General features: G+C 44.4%; 2 protein-coding genes across 2 annotated transcripts in view; both read left to right on the forward strand.

The window, feature by feature from the left end:
• LOC140467432 (glutathione S-transferase Mu 1-like) overlaps positions 1–6,408 on the forward strand; it is a 32,515-nt gene extending 26,107 nt beyond the window's left edge. Inside the window, exons 7-8 of the mRNA XM_072563785.1 lie at positions 4,721–4,831; positions 6,218–6,408. Coding sequence (XP_072419886.1) covers positions 4,721–4,831; positions 6,218–6,307 — 201 coding nt within the window. The 3' untranslated portion in view covers positions 6,308–6,408. The remainder of the gene's footprint in view (positions 1–4,720; positions 4,832–6,217) is intronic.
• An 11,544-nt stretch (positions 6,409–17,952) lies between these two features.
• Positions 17,953–24,044, forward strand: part of LOC140467433 (S-adenosylhomocysteine hydrolase-like protein 1) — a 96,033-nt gene continuing 89,941 nt past the window's right edge. Inside the window, exon 1 of the mRNA XM_072563786.1 lies at positions 17,953–18,324. Coding sequence (XP_072419887.1) covers positions 18,085–18,324 — 240 coding nt within the window. The 5' untranslated portion in view covers positions 17,953–18,084. The remainder of the gene's footprint in view (positions 18,325–24,044) is intronic.

A 24,044-nucleotide genomic window follows, 5' to 3' on the forward strand; every position in this document is an offset into this window, starting at 1 on the left:
ATGATCTAGTCATCACTCCTTGGCTGTAATGGCTACAAGAGCAGCATGGAGACTGGGAATCCTGCAGCACGCTCCACCACCACCACCACCACCAATGCGTGAGCCAGGCATGTGACGGGGCACCCCCCATGTGCATGGATATGTACAGCTCCAGCAACACCCAAGAAGCTTGACCCCATCCAGAACAGAGCAGCCCCTGCATCACAACACCAGACCTATAGTCCAACAGGTTTATTTGGAAGCACCAGCGTTTGAACACAGCCTCTTCATCGGGTGGTTGTGGAGGTTAAGATCATGCTCACAGAATTTATAGCCAAAGGAGTCCGGTGTCATGGCGATTGTAATAAATTAAATAATCTTAGATCAAATCTTCCACCTTTTTTGTATAATGGGATATGCTGGTTTCTGTTCTTTGATTGTAAATCCCAGAACTACCATTAAATTACATTCTCAAGATAGCTCAGTTTTTCTAACAATAGGTGTGAAGTCTGTCTGTGTCCCAATGCTATGTCAGGCTGACAAACCCTCTGTTGAAAACTGTGGTACTGGAAAAACACAGCAGGCCAGGCAGCATCCGAGGAGCAGGAGAATCGACAGTTCGGGCATAAACCCTTCTTGAAGAGCTAATGCCCGAAACGTTGATTCTCCTGCTCCTCGGATGCTGCCTGGCCTGCTGTGTTTTTTTTTCCAGCACCACGTTTTTCAACTCTGGTCTGCAGTCCTCACTTTCTCCTGACACACCCTCTGCATAGTTTTATAGAGTTTTACATGGATTTGTGCAGTTGTTGAGCAAAATAAAATGTAATTCTGCAAAAACAAACTTTCAGACCTGTGATCGTTACCACCTGGAAGGGCAGCAGGTACAAGGGAACACCACCCCTCCAAGGAACCCACCAAGCCATTCATAATCCTCACCTAACATGTTAGAATCCCTACTGTGGAGACACAGGCCCTTCAGCCCAACAAGTCCACACCAACACTCCAAAGAGTGACCCATTCTCGTACCCTATTAGCAATATTTACCCCTGATTTAACAACCCTAACCTACACATTCCTGAACACTATATGAGCAATTTAGCAGGGCCGATTCACCTAACCTGCACATCTTTGGATTGTGGGAGGAAACTGGAGCACCCAGAGGAAACTCTCTCACACAGACACAGGGAAAATGTGCAAACTCCACACAGTCGGCCGAGGCTAGAATCGAACCCAGGTTAAGGCAGCAGTGCTAACCACTGAGCCACCGTACCGCCGGCTCTTATGTTACCATTCCCTCAGCGTCACTGGGTCAAATTCCTGGAACACCCTCTGTAAATATATTGTGGGTGTCCCGATACCAAACAGGCTGCAGTGAATCAAGAAGGCAAATGGCCACTAACTTAAGGTCTCTTCACAAGTGAATAAAAAATAATTCAGTACTTTGGGTGCAGGAAAAACAGACGCTGTTAATTTGTAAAAGTAAAACCACTTTTATAATGGATTTAAAATATTTTACCACAGTTTTGTTTTCACTTTTTTCTTTCTAATTCTAAAACTTCTGGTTAAGCATTGTAATGCAATCTTCCCCAGAAATAACTTGCTCCCAGGCTGATCTAGACAGGTTCGAGAAGAATAATAAATTTCAGATTAATAAATTTCAGACGATCAGCTCTCAAAGGCTTCTGTTGATCAAAACCAATGAATATCTTGTGGCACTGTTTGCAGCTTTAAAGATACACCATGGTTTCGTACACCTTTTGTTAAAGCTCCAGCTACAGTCATGTTAAGTATTAGTCCTCTCTCTTTTTATTACTTTTTTGCCCTTCTCTTAGCCCATTCTATGTCGAGGCTCTCAGAATTCCTTGTTTGCTCACTGTTAAGATTAAAACCTTTTCTCCAGCATGTCTAAAAAGATCAATAGCTGAATAAGATTTGGTAATTGTATGTTAATGGATTTCAGCTGCTGTGCATGAAGTTGAGACATACTTGTGACTCTAGGCAGCATCCAACGAGCAGCGAAATCGACGTTTCGGGCAAAAGCCCTTCTATTCCTGATGAAGGGCTTTTGCCCGAAACGTCGATTTCGCTGCTCGTTGGATGCTGCCTGAACTCCTGTGCTCTTTCAGCGCCACTAATCCAGTATTTGGTTTTCAGCATCTGCAGTCATTGTTTTTACCTTGTGACTCTAGGGCCTGGCTCTGAGCGAGCAAGTCAGAGTCCATGTACTGTGCACATGTAAATAAAGGGTGACTTGGTGACCGGATACCAGTCTCTGTGAAGGTATTTCAGCACCTTTTTTCTTGAAGCTGTTTCACCCTGTGGGAAAACATTGATCCTTGAAAATACCTGAGGCATGCTCATGTTTACAAGGTGCTTTTGTGGTGCAGTGGTAATTTTTTTAAAAATTCATTCTCTGGATGAGGGCATCGCTGGCTAGGCCAGCATTTCTTGCCCATCTCTGATTGCAGTTAAGAGTCAGCTACATTGGTGTGTAGTCTGGAGTCACTTGTCGGCCAGACCAGGTATGGATGGCCGTTTCCTTCCCTAAACTACATAGTGAACCAAATGGGTTTTTCCAATAATCGCCAATGGATTCACGGCCATCGTTAGACTCTTAATTCCAGATATTTATTGAATTTAAATTCCATCTGCTATGGCTGGATTCAAACCTGGGTCCCCAGAACATTGCCTGGGTCATTAGTCATGGAGATGTATAGCACGGAAACAGCCTTGAGTCCAACTTGTCTACGCCGATCAGATATCCTAAACTAATCTAGTCCCATTTGGCCTATATTGCTCTAAAACCTTCCTATTCGTATACCCATCCAGATGCCTTTTAAATGCTGTAATTGTACCAGCCTCCACCACTTCCTCTGGCAGCTCATGCCATACACTCACCACCCTCTGTGTGAAAAAGTTGCCCCGTAGGTCCCTTTTTTTATATCTTTCCCCTCTTGCACTAAACCTGTGCCCTCTAGTTCTGGATTCCCCCACCCCAGGGAAAAGACCTTGTCTATTTACCCTGTCCATTCCCCTCATGATTTTATAAAACCTCTGTAAGATCACCCTCAGCCTCTGACGCTTCATAGCCCCAGCCTATTCAGCCTCTCTCTATAGCTAACTCTCCAACCTCCCTTGTATATCTTTTCTGAGCCCTTTCAAGATTAACAGTCCAGTGATAATACCACTGTCCCAACCTCCTGAGCCTGAACACTCTGGTCCAAATCCCATCTACTCCAGAGGTCTGTAATGATACCTCTGAACCAGTTGAACAGAAAATCTTTCTAAATCGCTTGAAAAAATGCGAAAGCATGCTGAGCTGAGTAGCCTCCTTCTGTGGCGCTGGATTACGAGGCCTGGAATCCAGTGCTTGGAAGGGGGCTTCTCTGGTTCAGTGGTAGTGGCCATATCTCTGAGCCAAATGCCTGGTTCAAGTCCCATTTGCTCTAGAGGTGTATAATGACCAGTTGACTGGATCTATCTTGTACTCCCATCACACTGGACTTTAATTTGAGGGTCCAGCATTGCTTCTGTCCCAAATAATTCCCCAAAATTGAAGAGCAAGCAATCTATAGTAACAGACGAAGAGAGAGAGATTGTTGGATTTAGCAATGTGCCTCTCTGTACGTAGAAGGCTTAAGTGTGTAAAGGTTTAGGTTCTAGTTCTGTCCTTCACTGAAATCCATCTGAAGTGGAACAACATATGTTTCTGGGCATTAGTTAACTTTGACTGGGCAATATACAGGATTTGGTTCAGTAACGTGAGCTACAGTATAATACAACCAGCAGCACCAGTCCCTTGCCCTGAAGCTACTGAAGATGAATGATTTCCAAATTTAAATAGTGAAAAGGTTGCTACAGTATGTCAATGTCTACCCTTTTCAAGTGACATATTTGTTTCTACATCAGTAATATACAAATTACATATTCTCTCTGTTTTCAGTATTCAGTTTAGTCAAGGAGTCCTGTCAGACAACTGACATTAGATTAGATTCCCTACAGTGTGGAAACAGGTCCTTCAGCCCAACCCGACCCTCTGAAGAGTAATCCACCCAGACCCATTTCTCTCTGACTAATTAGTATGGGGCAATTTAGCATGGCCAATTCACCTGACCTGCACATCTTTTGGACTGTGGGAGGAAACCCACACAGACAGAGAATGTGCAAACTCCACACAGTCGCCTGAAGCTGGAATTGAACCTGGGACCCTGGTGCTGTGAGGCAGCAGTGCTAACCACCGGGCCACCCTAAAAGGATCTGAATCTCTTGTACTACTTGAGTCTTCAATGTCCCACCTGGGTTGTAGTTAACAGCTTAAGAAGACCCTTTTGAGTCCTTTAGAAATTTGACGATAAAAATGTTTGAAAGCACTCCCTGCCACACAGTGCAGTGTGAGAGCACCATTGTCAATATGAATTGTAACTGGTTCCAAAGGCAGCTAACTCCCCGCAAAAAAAAGGAAGTTAGGATGTTATAAATATTGGTCTTGCCTGTTTTCTGTGAATGAAGTAAAACCAATGTAAAAAATGCAGCTTTGGATAAAGAAACTAATTTGGACTTTATGGCATTCCACTGAGTTACTTTAACCAATAGAATTGACAGTCCAATGAATAGACGATGTTATGAATTTATGTTTGTTACCTGAGGGGGAGCCACACTCTCTGAATTCAGAATCTCATTGTAAGCTTTATAAAGAACGGTTTTTTAAACTTGTTTTCTTTTAACTTCTTCCTAACAACAGATTACTTTTGTGGATTTCCTAATGTATGAACTCTTGGATGAGCATCGTGTGTTTGAATCCAAGTGTTTGGAGGAGTTTCAAAACCTGAAGGATTTTGTGGACCATTTTGAGGTAATAAATGGGGTTTAAAGCAGCTTATTAGCAAAAGGCTTGATTGCCGTGCCACAATGCAATTCTAATTCTAGTAATGGGTCTTTAAAACAAATGTACAGCATGTTCATTTGAACTGAATTATCTAACTTGTTGGGATTGCCCTCCTGAACCTACGAATAGTCATGCAGTTCTCCAGATCTTTTGTGCTCTAGAGAAGTTTGCACCATGCCATTTCAGAAAGGAGTTAACAGACCAACTGGTCCTTTCCTTTTTTTTTGTAATTATTTTAGGTCAGATAGTCTCTAATCTTCATGCTGTACGTACATCTAGGTGCCAAAAAAGTGTTCGTAAAACTATTAGGACATATTGATCAGTCTAGGGCTGTATTTTGGAATGTAATGTTGAGGGGTGTTCTAATAAAGGGGTTTTAAAGAATAAAATGAAATGGTTTGATTAGAGGAGAATAGCCCAGAATTAGGAGTCCTAAAATACAAGTGAATAACTGGGGGGAAACCTTTTCACCAAGAGTGGTTAAGATCGGGAATGTGCCACTACAAAGGTAGTTAAGGCAAATAGTACAGACCTTCTGAAAGGAAAGTGTGAGGGATCAAGTAATAGGATTTTGATGGGATTGAATGAAAAAATACAGGAGAAAGCCTGTATGACACCCAAATACAAGTTAAATTGAGTGACCCACTCATGGTGTAATTAATATACATACCAACTCCTATTTTGCAAGTCAAGATTTCTACTGTATCACTTTCTATGTTTTGAACTTGCCGTGTTTCACATTGAATTGATCGTTTTTGTTCTCGTCAGTGATAACTTGAAAATGAGAAGGTTATTGAACTGCTGACCCATAGCGATGGGAGTAACGTGGGAAGTGAATCTTATACAATAGCTGAATTATCGCAATAATGCAAACTAAGATTGATAAAACGTATTGTGTTGAGCAGCCTCCTGCAGTTCCTGGCCTCAGCTGTGCAGCTGTGCAAGGGTTGAGCAAAAGCTGAGCCCTAGTCAAGAAGGGAGCTAAACTGATGATTTATTGTTACTTGTACTCTACAATGAAATAAAGTAAAAACCTTCAACTGTGGCTGTAATCCAGTAAGATCAAAAAGATGTAGCTGCAAGAGAGTCAATCTTCATTGCGTCCCCTCAAGACATGAGTCCTGAGCCCACTCACCAATGACCCCAGAAATTAGATTTTAAAGTTGCACCAATTTTTTTTTTTGGAAGCTCAATTCTTGTCTGCACTGGCTGTTGAGGACAATGAGGCCTTCCTTTAAGGGGAACTATGCAGCTCTTATGTTTTAATTCTTCATGCTTTTAATTTTGCATTTCAAAATATGTAGTGATTTATTGTTTCGATATCTATCTAATTTTAAAAATTAATTTTTACAGGCTTTAGAGAAGATCGCAGCATATATGAAATCTGACCGCTTTATGAAGGGGCCGTTCAATAATAAAATGGCCAAATGGGGTCACAAGTAATGAAGAATTTGACATTTTTCTCAGGCTACTGAAACACATCAATTTAAAAAAGGCTTTTTTTTTTGAAAACTTTAATTAAAGTTCAAATGAATTGTAAAATATTGCACATCCAGTCCTGGTTTTAATTTAATGCTTTTATAAAGTATAATGAATGGGATCCTTTGTGTTCAGCCCATCAAGAAACAATTTATTAAAATTATTGTTAGGACAGACAGGAATCTTGATTATCCAAAGGATAGGGGCGGGGTGTATTTCATTCAGTTAATCAAATTCTGGATAACTGAATACTGGATAACAAAGTTTAGCTGAGCATCGGGACCTTGCAATCTTGCTGGATAATCAAGGTTCCTCTGTATGTGGTTAAATTAATCCTTCATGGGAACGAACATAGAAAGGAGATATTAAAGAGATGATGAATGAGTCTACATCACAAAGATGCTAACAACAGTAATATTTGTAAGTTAGGGTAATGTGGGCTGCAGCAGTTTAAGAGGCAGCTCACTACCACCTTCTCAGGGGCAACTAGTGATTGGCCAGTATTTATTGCCCATCAGCAGTAACCCACATAGCATGAGTGAACAAAACAAAACTCATGACCTTCAGAAACTCTGTATATTTCTGATAGCATGCTGGGGAAGCTTGACAACCAGGGGGGGGGGTTTCAGAATTGTTTCCAGTTCCACATTCTGTTTTTTGTTGGTTGGAAACATGTACATTACATTCACATGGATTTATTACTTCCCTGGTCACTCCAACCTGTTGGGATTTGCATCTTACAGACACTTTCTGAAAATTGAAACTTGAGGCATGAGGGAAAGCTTGTTACACTCTCGTTCCAGTAGATGGTGCTGTTATGATGGTTCCTGGTTATAGAGACATGGAAACAGACTCTTCGATCCAACTCCTCCTTGCTAACCAGATGTCCTAAATTAATCCAGTTGCATTTGTGATATCCCTCGAAGCCCTTCCTATGCATACACCTATCTAGATGCCTTTTTTAAATGTTGTAATTGTACCAGCCTCTCCACTTCCTCATTCCATACATGCACCACCCTCTCTCTGTGAAAAAATTCCTTCTTTAGGTCCCTGGTTAAGTCTTACCCCTCCAACCTTCAACCTATCCCCTCTAGTTTTGGACTCCCCCACTCCAGGGAAAAGACCTACTCTATTTATCCTATCCATGCCCCTCGTGATTTTACAAACTTCTATAAGGTCACTCTTCAGCCTCTAACTGAAGGGAAAATCTCCAGGGAAATTTAGCCTATCCTTATAGCTCAAATTTTCCAACCCAGGCAATATCCTTGAATTTTTTTTTCTTCTGAACCATTTCAAGTTTCACAACATTCTTTTAAGATAAATGCAAATTTTAATTTTTAATTGAAGTTATTTTAAGCATAGCTGTTTAATGCAGATTGTTTTTAAAAACAAAGTATTTACTGGATTAAACCATTTGCCCCCCCCTTAAAACCTGCTATTGGATTACCATAAGAACAGAGAACAAAGAACATTTACAGCCCAGGAACAGGCCCTTTGGCCCTCCAAGCCTGAGCCGATCCAAATCTACTGTCTAAATCTGTCGGTCAATTCCTAAGCATCTATATCCCTCTTGAACCCCAGCTACTCATGCATCTGTCCAGACGCATCTTAAATGAATCTACCGTGCCTGCCTCCACCAACTCTGCAGGCAACGTGTTACAAATGCCCACCACCCTCGGTGTGAAGTATTTACCATGTGCATCCCCCTTAAACCTTCCACCTCTCGCCTTGAAAACATGACCTCTCGTTACTGAATCCTTCACCTTGGGGGGGGGAAAAGCTTGTCTCTATCCACCCTGTCTATACCCTTCATGACTTTGTAAACCTCAATCAGGTCCCCTCTCAATCTCTTTTTTTTTTCTCTCTAAGAATGAATCTGGTTCACTGATGTGCTTCTTAAAGAGCAGGTTTTATTTCCTATATGCCATGTGTGACTCCAGGCCTGAAGCTATTTAATTGACTCCTCTTTCTGCAATGGGCTAGCAGGTTGCTCAGTTGTTTCAGATTGGAGCTAACCAAGACCTTGGAGTGCAATGATGGATGGGAAGTAAATGCTCGCCATCAATGCTCACATCCTGTGAACGATAGAACGCTTCAATCACAATGTGTTGAGTAGAAGCTCTGAAGTTAGAGTTGGTAATTTGATTACAATTTCAGGGAGAGCTTGTGTTTGTGACTTTAATGGAGATGGAAGAAAATTCGTTGTGTGGCCTTGTGTGTTATGAGACTGTGAGGGAGGACAGTCTAGTGAAGAAATCAAGTATTTCCTGCAAGATTTCTACTGCAGAGAGAGAGTTTGAGGGTGGAGTAGATATTGTAAGGTGGGTTGCAATGAAGGATGGGAGTCCACACAAAGTACGAAGACCATTGCCCAGCCCAACTGGGGTCAGGATCACCAGGAAATCCCCATCTCATTTGTGGTGAGATGATTCCTCTGATATTTGACACTAGTAACTAGTAAATCCTCTCCCATTACTTCTCTTATTGTCCACCTCTGGCACTGTCCAGCTCTGTTCCCATTGCTATATATCACAACAGAACTACCGCAGTCCATACTATGTCTACCCACTATTACTACGATGACCTTCCAGCCCTCAACACAATCTCTCCAGCTTTAGCTTCACTCCATTCCTTTCCCTGAGTGGTTTGATGCTGAAACTGTTTTGTAATGGTCATGTCTATTTCAGTCTGGAGCTATTCCTCAAACCCCTTTCATTCTGCAGACCATCTGCCCCCTGTTAGTCCCATGTCATCCCTGCTACTTTTTGTTGCTGCATTGCACTTCTCCCTTCTGGGCTCGAATACTGGTGACCTTTCACAAGCTGTGGCTGCTCTTCACAGGTTGTTGCTTTTTCAAAACCCATCCGTCCACATTCCTATCGGCATAGTTTCGTTCCCTGTCAAGTGTGACCCACATCTATCCATTCACATACTGATTTAAAAATTCCTCTTTGAACACCAATCTGTTCAGTGCCTGGACCTCCCGATGTTACTTTCAGCCTGTGTTATGATACTGTTCCCACTGTTGATTCAGATCCCCCGTGCACCTCTTGGAGGGCCTATACCCTGGGATACTTCTGAACACTTCCACTGAAGTTTTGTTTCCCCTCCCTCCTGAGATCTTTTTAAAAACAAACCTCTTATTTTCCCTTTTGTCAGTTGTGTAATTATATGTTGCCACAGTCTAAGGAGATTGTGTTGACTGTTTAAAACGAAAACGTTATCCTGTGCAGAGCAGTTTGTGGCTTAATAACACACTCAACTTGGAATCAGAAAGTCATGATTTCAATTCCCGTAACAGAACTTTAATATAATCATCCCAGAAAAACACATTGAACTGGAATATAAACTTTTCTATGTGGAAGGTGCCATCTGTTGAAATCATGTCTTTGCGCTCTCTGATGAACACAAACGTTCTGAGCGTAGTGTTTCAAAGATCAACAAGGGATTCCTTCCTGATACCCTGACCAGTGTTTGTCCCTCAGTCAACATTACCAGCCACCCAAAAGAAATTAGCTGCTTGTCCCATTGTGATCTGTGGCAGCTTGCTATGCATAAATGGGTTGCTGGGACCAGGCAATTGGCCCTCATGAAGTGAGAAACACTGATTGTGGCCTGGTAGATTTTAAAGCAACTTAAGCTCAGAAGTTACCTGGTGGAGTCACATCATCCTCTCAGCCAACTTTCAGACTTCCATTCATGTCAATCAACTAAGACTTCCAGAATGTTTTTTTGCTGTTAGCAGTCCTCTCCTTTAAAGAACCTAGATGGACAGTGAATAGAAGAGGCATTCCCTTGAAAAATCCCAATGCCAAATTTCCCATAACATAGGTGTGAGCAAAGGTATTTGCTCAAAGGTATTTAATTAGTGGTGATGCAGTATGGGATACCAATTATACTATGCAGGAAAAAGCAGCCAACTTGACTAATATCTCATTGACTACCTTTGATACTCATGGCTGACACCACTGACCACATATACTGTTCAGTACCATTCATGATCCCTCTGATACTGAAGCAACTCATATCCAAATGCAGCAAGACTTGAAAAACATTCATGTTTTGGCTGACAGTTTGCAAAAAATGTGCCACACAAATGCCAGGCAATAACCATCTTCAACAATAGAGGGGCTAACCATCACTTCTTGCCATTCAATGGCATTACTGTCACTGAATCCCCCCACTATCAAAATCCTAGGCATCACCATTGACCAGAAACTCAACTGGATTAGCCATGCAAATACTGTGACTACAAGAGCAAGTCAGAGGCTGGGAACCTGCAGTGAGCAACTCACCTCCTCACTGAGTGGTGGAGATTCCCAGTGGAGGGCTCTCGATGTGGGAATCCTCCCCCTTTCTCTTGAGGATCTGGGGTGGAGGGTGATGCATGCAGGGATCCCCTGCAACCACAGATTGTGGTGGTTCATGGACACCCAGCCCAACTGCTTGTTCTGTGGTGCTGTGGAGTCCGTGGATCATGTGTATATTGGGTGTGGGTGCTTGCCTCCCTTTTTGATTTCCTTAAAAACCTGCTCCTCTGTTTTTGGTTGCACTTCAGTCCCACACTTTTGATTTTTGGGCACCCGCTACAGAGTGGGGAGGGCAGGTCTGAAGACCTCCTCGTGGAGCTGCTCCTGGGCCTGGCCAAACTGGTCACACACAGGTCCAGGCAGTGGGCTGTGGAGGGGGTCATTATGGCCGACAGCCTGCTCCTCTTCCGTCGTTATGTCAGAGCCTGGGTGTCACTGGAGAAGGAGCACACGGTGTCCACCAAAACCCTCAAGATTTTCAGGGAAAGGTGGGCACTACAGGGAGTGGAGTGTATTATTTCCCCCTCCAACTCTGATTTGATCCCTGCCCTCCCCCCTCAGTATTTGATCACGCAGCATTATTCTCTGAGAAGGGCTTGACACTGGCCACATGGGTGTCTCCTTTCTTCCTGGTGGTGAAAATAGAACAAAGATGTGTACACCTGTTGTCTTTCACTGTGTCTCACACCTGCACACACACAAGCTGGGTGTGGGGGAAAATATAAGCGCTACCACAGTTAGGCGGTAGTGTATGGGTTATAAGAAAAAAAAAGTAACTCACTTCCTGACTCCACAAAACCTGTCTACTATCCACAAGGTACAAATCAGGAGTGTGACGGAATACCCCTCACCTTCCTGGAAGAGTGCTGCTCTGAAACACAAAAACAATCTTGACATCATCCAGGACAAAGATGAAGGGCTTATGCCCGAAATGTTGATTCTCCTGCTCCTGGATGCTGCCTGACCTGCTGTTCTTTTCCAGCACCACACTCTCAATTGTAGAAATTCACCAACCCACCGGAGACCGCACCTTCCAAACTCTCAAAATATTGGCTTAATTAGCGATGCCTAAATTTTGTGAATAAATTTTTTTTTAAAAAGAATTCAGTGGTGGTGAAAAAAGCTATGTAAATGCTAAAGGTTTTCCAATGAAACGGGCAAGTTTACCAGAGGGACAGAACAAATGCATGGACACCACACACAGGGGACTGGCAACGTTTGGTTTCCATACCTGGGGAAGGATAGCTGGCTATGCAGGGAGTGCAACAAAGGTTTCCCAGACAGATTCCTGGAATGCTGGGACTGACATATGAAGAGAGACTGGATTGGTTAGGACTATATTCACTGGAGTTTAGAAAATGAGAGGGCATCTTACAGAAACTATCAAATTCTGACAGGATTGGACAGGGTAAGCAAAGAATGTTCTCGATCTCTGAGGGACTCCAGAACCAAGAATCAATGGTGTAAAGATGTGGGTGTAAATCATTTAGGACTGACATGAATGGTTTATGAATGAATGATTTATTGTCACATCTCTCTAGGGAGATACAGTGAAAGTGATCTGTCACCACAATCCAGGGCCATTTTGAGATACAAAAGAAGAAAAAACGTATTTAAATCAAATTCATATTCACCAGCCGGGATCCCAAAAGCAGTTCCGGAACTACTGCAAGGTGTCCACTCTGGACCTAGCACAGCCGGGAGCTTCCACTCTGGGTACCAACACCAACGCAGTTAATGACTCATTGCTGCTGCTGCAAGACTCCATGCTCTGGGCCTAACACACCCAGGAGTCCCCACTCTGCCATTGCTGCAGGCTGAAAATCACACAACACCAGGTTACAGTCCAACAGGTTTATTTGGAAGCACTAGCTTACGGAGCGCTGCTCCTTCATCAGGTGATTGTGGAGAATAAGATTGTAAGACACAGAGTTTATAGCAAAAGTTTACAGTGTGATGTAACTGAAATTATACATTGAAAAAGACTCAGATTGTTTGTTAAGTCTCTCATCTTTTAGAATGACCATGTTGGTTTCAGTTCTTTCATATGTGAATTGCCAAACTTTTTTTAGAAGTTACATTCTCAAGTGAACTGTAACAAATGGTATCATTTCGGCCAAGCTAAGGTCTTGAAGGTGTTAGCTCCCTGTGAGGCTGTCTGTGCCACAATGATTCTAATCTAAAAAATGGATTTACAGAATCATACATGGATTTATGCAGTTTTTGAGCAAAGTAAAATGTAATTCTGCAAGTACAAATTCACCCCACAAACTTATGTGTATGTGCATGTGAACGTGTGTTGGGGGGGGGGGGGGGGGGGGTGGTTATGAGTGTCTATGAGAGGATTTGTGTGGGAAATTTGTGAGCATATGAGAGAGGGTCTGAGTGTGTGTGTGTGTAGTGCAGTGGGGTCACCTGTAGTGTGACATGAACCCAAGGTCCCAGTTGAGGCCCTCCCCATGGTACTGAACTTAGCTCTCAGCCCCTGCTGCCTGTCCCGAAGTCCACCATTGAGGATTGTCACCCGAAGGTCCAAGGTCGAATGTCACGGACCGCTGAAGTGTTCTCCGACTGGGAGGGAAAACTCCTGTATATTGATTGTTGTGCAGTGTCCATTCATCCGTTGCCATAGCCTCTGTTTGGTCTCGCCAATGTACCATGCCTCAGGGCATCCTTGCCTGCAACCTATGAGGTAGACAATGTTGGCTCTGTCACATGAGTACCTGCCACATACATGGTGGGAGGTGTCTCCACGTGTAATGGTGGTATCCATGTCAACACTCTGACACGTCTTACAGTGTCTACCATGACAAGGTTGTATGGTATTGTCCTGAAAGCCGGGTAGTTTGCTACGAACAATGATCTGTTTGAGGTTTGGTGGCTGTTTAAAGGTGAGAAGTGGAGGTGTGGGGAAGGTCTTGACGAGGTGCTCATCCTCATTGATAATGTGTTGCAGGTTGTGAGAAGTACAGGACAACGAAGAGTACCTTGTCGGTGCAGCTCGTGTCTGTCTCCTGAGGAGGTCATTACGGTTCCTCACTGCGGCACGTCAGAACTGGTGGTCGATGAGTTGAGCATCATACCCTGTTCTTATGAGGGCATCCCTGAGTACTTCCAAGTGCCCGTCACATTCCTCCTCATCTGAACAGATCCTGTCTGTAGGGGATGGCTGTTTTAATATGTTTCGGGTGGAAGCTGGAGAACATGAGGTTATCTGTGGGTTTGCGGTAGAGTGAGGTGCTGAGGTGACCTTCCTTGATGGAGATGCATGTGTCCAAGAATGAGACAGATAGTAGAGAGTAGTCCATGGTCAGTTTGATGGCTTACAATCTTAGTCTCCACAATCACCCAATGAAGGAGCAGCGCTCTGAAAGCTAGTGCTTCTAAATAAACCTGTTGGACTATAACCTGGTGTTGTATGATTTTTAACTTTGTACACCCCAGTCCAACACCGGCAGCTCCAAATCATTGCTGCAGGTGATACTCTAACCCCATTCCAGGAGTCCTCACATCAGGCCTACGAAGCCAGTAAACTCCGCCAACACTGCCCTGGCCTACCCATGCCATCAGGAAGATGAAGGAAAGAAAAAGAAAAAAAGACAAAAAGAAGAGAGCGAGAGAAAAACAATGTGGCTGGCCTGCAGTGGATAGGCTCAGCTTGAATACTACCTACTGGGCTGGCACCGCCATCTTGAACATACAAGACTGAAATACTATTTATAGAGCAGAATACACAATTGCTTCTCTGACTTTCTCCGTACTCAATGTATGTGAATCATCAGCCTGGCTTAATTAAAATGTTGGAAGCACAAAAGGGGTCAATGAACAGGAATCGAGAGTTTTCATTGTTGTAAACTGTGAAGAAACAAATCATAAAAGATCATCATAGCACTGGGGCCTGTATAAGTAATATTATGTTTCAGGAGACACAACTGCAGTTAAGGAGCAGCATAGAAATTGAATACACTTAAGTGAGTACTCCAAACATCTCTCAATTCACCACAGAATTTATACAACGATGATATGAATCATAGCCTCATAAAGGTTTGTTATGGACTGAACCACAAGCCCCTCAAAAAAATATTGAGAAGGTAGCCTAGACCCTAACTGTTTCTTATTTTAAAGGTAAGTGTGAGGTGCAGTGTTCCAGATGCAATTTGATGCCGCAAACTACTCGACATTGAGCAAAACATAATTTATTCTTAACTGAAAAGATTATCATCAGCCTGCACAATTTTTTTCAGTGGATGATAGACAACATTATATAAGGTCTACCCAATTTGCCATTTATCTAAATGATGCACTAATAACCGGGAAGACCAGTAATGAGCACTTCAAGAACTTGGACATAGACCTTAGATGTTTCTCCCAGATGGATGTACGCTTTAGATTAGATTAGATTAGATTAGATTCCCTACAGTGTGGAAACAGGCCCTTTGGCCCAACCTGTCCACGCCGACCCTCTGAAGAGTAATCCACCCAGATCCATTTCCCTCTGACTAACTGACCTAACACTAGAAGGGAAAAAAATGTATGTTCCAGGCAATCCAAGTGATCTACGTGGGCCAGGGTTGGCAATACTGGGAGCAAGTAGCAAATGTGGATATATTGAGCCGCCTACCGCTGACAGATAGATACACCACCTGGTGGTACTGCCACTGAAACAGGCCATAATAATTTTAAATCTTCTGACACTCTTCCTGTCACAGCTGACAATATTATACTTTGAATGCAGCAAGATCTGGCCCTGGCATATCTGAAACCGCTGGTGCTGATGGGGGAAACCAAAGGGCCATCAAAACCAGAATTGAAATGTTTTTGGACCTGGAGGGACTGTTGCACAGTAGTGGATGGCTTATTAGTATGGGGAGCAAAAGTGATTATCTTGAGTTAAGGTCACTGCCAGATACCGCTGATCTCCACCAGGGTCATCCAGGGGTTTCCAAAATGGAAATGTTGGTGAGAGGTTTTGTCTGGTGGCCGGGATTGGATACAGATTTAGCCACATTGGTGGGCAGTGCCCAGAGTGCGAACAAGGACAACTATGTGAGCGCAACATCGAGGGCTGAAGGGCCTGTTCTGCACTGTATTGTTCTATGTTCTACTACCGCCAGCAGCTCCCCCACATTCATGGGAATGGCCAAGTAAACCCTGGACCAAGATACATGTGGATTATGCAGATCCTTTCATGGGCTCTATGTTCTCAGTCATTTTGGATGCACACGTAAAGTGGTTGGATATGCATAGAGTTCATTCATCAAACATGGGGACAATGAAAAGCTGCGAGCATCTTTTGCAAAACACGGAATCCTAGAAGTATTGGTCGCAGACAACAGGCCATCGTTTACCAGTAGGAAATTTCCTGAAGTCAAATGATATTCGTCATGTGAGTTTAGCTCCTTTCAATCCATCATCCAATGGTGTGGCTGAAAGAGCAGTTCAAACTTTGAGGGCAGGTTTAAAGAAATAGTCTACAATAGTCACTAGATACCAAACTATCCCGATTCCTATTTGATTATAGGACCACCCCTCATGCAACTATAGGGATAGGCTCCGCAGAGTTGCTAATAGGGAGAAGACACTGCAATAGGTTAAATCTAATGTTCCCACATCTTGGGATGGTGGCGATGGGGGGTGGGGTGAAATGGCATCAGGATGACAATGGCAGACACAAGACTTTGCTAAGTAAGAGTGATGGTTTTCTTCAGGGCATGAGGTTTGTTTTTTTTAATCTTCTTAAATTTCCTTCTGCAGCCCAAAAATGTGCAGATTAGGTGAATTGGCTATGCTAAATTGCCCATAGTGCTGGGAAGCACGGTGGCTCAGTGGTTAGCACTGCTGCCTCACAGTGCTAGGGACCCAGGTTCAATTCCCACCTTGGGCAACTGTGTGGAGTTTGGACATTCTCCCTGTGTCTATGTGGGTTTCCTCTGGGTTCCTCCCACAGTCCAAAGATGTGCAGGTGAGGTGAATTGGCTATGCTAAATTGTCCATAGTGTTCGGTGCATTAGTCAGGGGTAAATGTAGGGGAATGGGGCTGGGTGGGTTACTCTTCAGAGAGTCGGTGTGAACTTGTTTGGCCAAAGGCCCTGTTCCCACACTGAAGGGAATCTAATCTGTTCAGAGATGTGGAGGTTAGGTGCATTAGTCAGGGGAAATGTAGGGATAGTAGGGGAATGAGTCTGGGTAGATGTGCATTTGTCAGGCCAAATGACCTGTTTCCACACTATAGATTCTATGATTTTGAAAACCAAAAGATGGATACTGTAAATTGGAAACAAAAACAGAAGTTGCTGGAAAAGCTTAGCAGGTCTGGCATCTGTGAAGACAAATCAGAGTTCACATTTTGGGTCTGGAGAACCGTTCTCAGAAGGGTCACCAGACCTGAAATGTTTTCTGATTTCTCTTTGCAGATGCTGCCAGACCTGCTGAACTTTTCCAGCGACTTCTGTTTTTGTGTCAGAGGTTTTGTTCACTCAGAGCTGGCTCGGAGGAAGCTGGATCAGTGTCAAGAGAGTTGTCATGTGCCAATAAAGGCTGACTTGGTGATGGGATACCGGCCTCTGTGGAGTTACTTCGAAAGGGAGTTAAAAATCACAACACCAGGTTATAGTCCAACAGGTGTAATTGGAAGCACTAGCTTTTGGAGTGATGCTCCTTCATCAGGTAGTTGTGCAGAAACGGTGCTCCAAAAGCGATTGCTTCCAATTAAACCTGTTGGACTATAACCTGGTGTTGTGTGATTTTTTAAACTTTGTTCACCCCAGTCCAACACCAGCATCTCCAATTCAAAAGTGAGAACAGGCTACCAAAGTCTGATGAGCAGCCAGGATCATGTTGGATGCTGGAGCATGCTTGAAGAGAAGGGCTGAAGGGCCATTTTCTGAGGGGCGTGGGAAATACTTGAGGGGGGCGGGGATTGCGCGGAACGGGGCGGGGCAAGTATGGGACGGGGCGAGGGTTGCGCTGCAGGGGCGGAGCATGCACCGAAGTGGGCGGGACGATAGACGGGGCGGGGCAGGGGCAGGCTCGAGAAGGGGGCGGGACATGCACCCAAGCGGGCGGGACAATAGACGGGGCGGGGCAGGGGCAGGGGCAGGCTCGAGAAGGGGGCGGGACATGCACCCAAGCGGGCGGGACAATAGACGGGGCGGGGCAGGATATGCACCCAAGCGGGCGGGACAATAGACGGGGCGGGGCGGGGGCAGGCACGAGAAGGGGGCGGGGCATGCACCCAAGCGGGCGGGACAGGCACGAGAAGGGGGCGGGGCATGCGTACAGGAAAGTGGGGGCGGGCCGTCCTTTAACGTCAACACTCCAGGCTGTCCCCCTTCGTCGCTGCGCCAGCCCCCGCACTCGAGTCAAACGGAGCTGGAAAGTCGGCGGCGGCGGAGTTGTGCTGCTAGTACCGGGGAGCCGGGAGAGACGACGATGGCCGAACTGCTGAATAAAGGAGCCCCCGAGCCGGTGGAGACCAAGGACGTGAGGGAGGCTCTGAAGGCCAAGGAGGTGAAGGAGAACGCCAACGCCGAGCGAGCGCAGAGCGGCGAGAAAACCAAGGCTGACACCGAGAGGTACCCTCTCAGCAAGGCGGCAGCGCCGAAAGAACCTTCTCTGGTCGTCTTCAACAACGACGGCGGTGCTGTCGCGTCGCATAAACCCGTGAAGAAGGTGAGACGGTGTGGTTTTTATTGGCGGGGGGGGGCTCGGGCGGTCGGTCACGGGCAGAATTAAAATCATCGGTTCCGCCAGCGGACCGGGAAGCCAGTTGCGCATGCGTTATGGGGAGTGTAGTTTCCACGGAGCGCCTTTGTCGTAAGAGGCGCGACACGGGGAACTACAACTCCCGGCGTGCCCTGCGAGGCCGCGCAAGTGCAGTGCATCTCCCTGCGTCCGTCACTCTTTCTGTTTCCCCCTCAAGGTGGGCGGTTTTAGTCTCTACTCACACCCCCCCCTGCCCCCAACTCCAAATAGTATTGTTGGGATCCAGTTGGTGAGTGAGTTGACATCGGGGGAAGCCCCTCCCTAGTCCTAGTTTGGAGTTTTGAAAGTTGTACATTCCAATGTATGACTTGTAATTGTAATATTGGTTCCCTGTTTCCTTCTCCAGCCTGTGTGAGCGACTGATTGTCTACTGTGAAACGTGTTGTGAATGACTGACCTTTTCAGTACCTCGAGCTTGACTTTAGGAAAGACAAGGTTCTGCGTTGTAGACTAATCAGTAAAGATTAGATTAGATTAGATTAGATTCCCCACGGTGCGGAAACACTTTGGCCCAACAAATCCACACAGACTCTCCAAACAGTAACCCACCCATAACCATACCCCTACTCATGCAGCTATCACTATGGGCAATTTAGCATGGCCAATTCACCTGACCTGCACATCTTTGGAGTGTGGGAGGAAACCCACACAGACAGTCGCCCAAGGCTGGGATTGAACCTGGGTCACTGGCGCTGCAAGGCAGCAGTGCTAACCACTGAGCCACTGATCTAAAGTTAGATCACACGGGATTCAGGGTGAGCTTGTCAATCGGATGCAAAAATCGGCTTGAACATCTGATACTGATGCTGGTGGTGGAGGGATTTTTGGATTAGTGACCAGCAGTGTACCACAGGGATCAGTATTCAGTCCAGTTTTGTTTGTCATTTATGTGAATGATGTGAATGAGAATATAGGAGTCATAGAGATGTACAGCATGGAAACACTCCCTTCGGTCCAACCAATCCATGTCGACCAGATATCCCAACCCAATCCATTCCCACCTGCCAGCACCCAGCCCATATCCCTCCCAACCCTTCCCATTCATATACCCATCGAAATGCCTCTTAAATTGTACCAGCCTCCACCACTTCCTCTGGCAGCTCATTCCATACACGTACCACCCTCTGCGCGTAAAAGTTGCCCCATAGGTCTCTTTTACATCTTTCCCCTCTCATCCTAAACCTATGCCCTCTAGTTCTGGACTCCCCAACCCCAGGGAAAAGACTTTGCCTATTTATCCTATCCTTGCCCTCATAATTTGTGAACCTCTATAAGGTCACCCCTCAGTCTCCGACACTCCAGGGAAAAGAGCTCCAGGAGCTCAAATCCTTCAACCCTGGCAACATCTTTATAAATCTTTTCTGAACCCTTTCAAGTTTCACAACATCTTTCCGAAAGGAAGGAGACCAGAATTGCACATGCTATTCCAACAGTGACCTAACCAATGTCCTGTACAGCCGCAACATGACCTCCCAACACCTGTACTCAGTACCTGACCAATAAAGAAAAGTATGCCAAACTATCCTATCTACCTGCAACTCCACTTTCCAGGAGCTATGAACCTGCACTCCAAGGTCTCTTTGTTCAGCAACATTCCTGAGGACCTTACCATTAAGTGTATAAGTCCTGCTAAGATTTGCTTTCCCAAAATGCAGCACCTCGCATTTATCTGAATTAAACTTCATCTGCCACATCTCAGCCCATTAGCCCATCTGGTCAAGATCCTGTTGTAATCTGAGGTAACCCTCTTCACTCTCCATTACACCTCCAGTTTTGGTGTCACCTGCAAACTTACTAACTGTACCTCTTATGCTCGCATCCAAATCATTTATGTAAATGACAAAAAGTAGAAGACCCAGCACCGATCCTTGTGGCACTCCACTGGTCACAGGCCTCCAGTCTGCAAAACAACCCTCCACCATCACCACCCTGTTTCTTCTACCTTTGAGCCAGTTCTGTATCCAAATGGCTAGTTCTTCCTGTATTCTGTGAGATCTAGCCTTGCTAATCAGTCTCCCGTGGGGAATCTTGTCGAATGCCTTACTGAAGTCCATATAGATCACATCTACTGCTCTGTCCTCATCAATCCTCTTTGTTACTTCTTCAAAAAACTCAATCAAGTTTGTGAGACATGATTTCCCACGCTGAAAGCCATGTTGACTATCCCTAATCAGTCCTTGCCTTTCCAAATACTTGTACATCGTGTCCCTCAAGATTCCCTCCAACAACTTGCCCACCACAGAGGTCAGGCTCACCGGTCTATAGTTCCCTGGCTTGTCTTTACCGCCCTTCTTAAACAGTGGCACCACGTTTGCCAACCTCCAGTCTTCCAGCACCTCACCTGTGACTATCGATGATACAAATATCTCAGCAAGAGACCCAGCAATCACTTCTCTCGCTTCCCACAGAGTTCTCGGGTACACCTAATCAGGTCCTGGGGATTTATCCATCTTTAACCGTTTCAAGACATCCACCACTTCCTCCTCTGTAATGAGGACATTTTGCAAGATGTCACCATCTATTTCCCTACAGTCTACATCTTCCATACCCTTTTCTACAGTAAATCCTGATGCAAAATACTCATTTAGTATCTCCCCCATTTTCTGCGGCTCCACACAAAGGCTGCCTTGCTCATCTTAACTTTGGTGTCATCTGCAAACTTGATGGTATAGTGGACAGTGAAGAAGGTTATCTAAGATTACAAAAAGATCTTGATCAATTGGGTTAATGGGCTGAGTAGTGGTAGATGGAGTTTAATTTGGATAAATGTGACGTAATGCATTCTGATGGAACAAACAATGGCGAGTTTAATGGTAGGGCCCTGGATGGTGTTGTAGAACACAAACTGAGGCGTGAGTGTATGAAATTCTTTGAAATTTGTGTCACAGAGTGGTGATAGTGTTTAACATGCTTTCCTTCATTTTCAGTCCTTTGAATAAATGAGTTGGGATGTCGTGTTGAGGTTGCACAGGGTGTTGGTGAGGCCCTTTTTGGAGTACTGTGTGCAGTTCTGGTTGCCCTGTTGTAGGAATGTTGTTGTTAAACTAGAGAGGGTTCAGAAAAGATTTACCAGGAATGAAAGGTTTGCATGATAAAAATAGGCTGGGATTTTTCACTGGAGCTTAAGTGGATGAGGAGTGACCTTAATTAGAGGTTTATAAAATCACGAGGGGCATAGATAAGGTGGAAAGGAAGGGCTTTTCCTCTCGGGTAGGAGAGTTCAAAACTAGAGGTGTATTTTTAAGGTGAGAAGAAAGTTTCAAAGAGGGCATGAGGGGTCACTTTTTTTTTCTTACATAGTGATTCATGTGGAGATTGAACCTTGAGAGGAAGTGTAGATGCAGGTGCAGTTGTTATTTTTAAAAGACGTTTGGATAACTACGTGAATAGGAAAGATTTGGCCCATACCCTTCCAAACGCACGCAAATGGGGCTAGTTTAGATTGGGAACATGGTTGGCATGGAATAGTTGGACTGAATGGTCTGTTGCCATGTGTCTCTGCTGCAGTTTGCATGCAACTTCCAAGTTCCCTTCTAAGCCACACACCATCTTTACTTAGAACTATATTACTGTTCCTTTGTGCCATGGTGCCGGAAGCCTGGAACAACCTGACTAGACCATGAGCTATAGAGTCAGAAATTAGGCCATTTGATACATTGGGTCTGCTCCACCATTCATTCATGGCTGATTGGTTTTGAGAAACTATTCTCCTGATTTCTCCCTGTAAGCCTTAAACTCCATGACAATCAAATACCTATTTATCTCTGTCTTGAATATACTCAATGATCTGGCCTCCAGCTTCTGTGGCAATGGGTTTCATAGATTCACCACTCTCTGGCTGAAGAAGTTTCTCCATACCTCTGTTCTAATAAGTCTTTCCTTTACTCTAAGGCAGTGATCTCAGGTCCTAGTCTCTCCTATCAATGGAAACACCTTCCCAATGTCCACTCTGTATAGGCTGTTCAGTATTCTGTATGTTTGAATTAGATATCCCCTCCTCCTTCTAAACTCCATCGAGAATAGACCCAGTGTCCTCAAACATTCCTCATACTTTAAGCCTTTCATTCCTGGGATTGTTCTTGTTAACCTCCCCTGGACCTGCTCCAGGGCCAGTACATCCTTCCTGAGATATGGGATGCAAAGTTGCTCGCAATACTCTAAATGTGGTTTGACCAGAGCTTTACAAAGCCTCAAGTACGTCCCTACTTTTATGTTCTATTCATCTCAAAATAAATGCCTTCATTTTATTTGACTTCCTAACTACTGATTCAACCTGCAAGTTTACCTTGAAAGAATCCTGGACTAGAACTCCCAAATCCCTTTGCACTTCAGATTTCTGAATTTTCTCCCCATCTAGAAAATAGTCCATGTCTTTATTCTTCCTACCAAAGTGCATGACCTCACACTTTAGCTCATTGTATTCCATCTGCCACTTCCTTGCACGCTCTTCTAACATGTCTAAATCCTTTTCCAGCCTCCCTGCCTCCTCAATGCTGCCTGTCCCTCTACCTATCTGTGTATTATCTGCAAACATGGCCAGAGTGCCGTCAGTTCCTTCATCTAGATTATTAATGTATAAAGGTAAGAGTTGTGGTCCTAACACTGACCCTTGTGGAGCACCACTTGACTGACAGCACTGTGGATGTACATACCACACATAACAGTTCAAGAAGATAGTGTTCACAAGCACCTCCTTCTCAAAAGCACTTGGAGTTTAGGAACAAATGCTGACCTTATGAGCTATGCCTGCAGCCCTTGAAAAAAATCTTAGAACAAAAGACAGTGTCCTGTTTTTGAACAGGAGTATTAAATCCATTTGTTATGTTATTTGACATGCTCTTGCAAATTATTTTTGTGATCAGCAGAGATGTTAAGAACATGAGAGATAGGAGCAGATTTACGGCTATTGGCCCATCACATCGACTCTGCTTGTCAGTCATGGCTGATGTGCTTCTCAATCCCATTCTCCTGCTTTCTCCCTGTAACATTCGATTCCTTACAGACAAAGAACCTACTTATCTATGTTTAGATGCACTCAATAACTTGGCCTCAACAAACTTCTGCAGCAAACAGTTCCACAGATTCAGTACCCTTGGGCTGAAGAAATTCCTCCTTATCTCTGTTCTAAAGGGTTGTTCCTTCACTTTGAGACAACGTCTTTGGGTCCTAGTCCCTCCTCCTACTGGAATCATCTTCTCTATATCCACTCTATCTGGGTTTCTCGGGTTTATGAGATTCCCCTTCATCCTTCTAAATTCTGTCAAGTACAATCTCGAGTCCTTAGTCGTCCCTCATATGACAAGCCATTAATCATTGGGACCATCCTCGTAGACCACCTCCAAAGTCAGCAAATCCTTTCTTGATAGGAACCCAAAATTGGTATTCTAAATATGGTCTGGCCAGAGCCTTATGCAGCCTTAGCAGTACATGTCTGCTGTTATATTCTAACCTTCTTGAAAACTGTGTCTTAATCCTTTCCAGAGAAAGTGAAAGAATTCTGTTGATTTCAACTTATTTATTTTCATTGTTACCACTTCCTATTGCTAGTTCTTAATTTATTCTGTCATCTGATCTGTTAATTTCAACTTTTGATGTATCACATCTTGTACTTTGGTCTTTTGCTTGGG

Source organism: Chiloscyllium punctatum, chromosome 45 (assembly GCF_047496795.1).
Source record: "Chiloscyllium punctatum isolate Juve2018m chromosome 45, sChiPun1.3, whole genome shotgun sequence".
Lineage (NCBI taxonomy): Eukaryota > Metazoa > Chordata > Chondrichthyes > Orectolobiformes > Hemiscylliidae > Chiloscyllium > Chiloscyllium punctatum.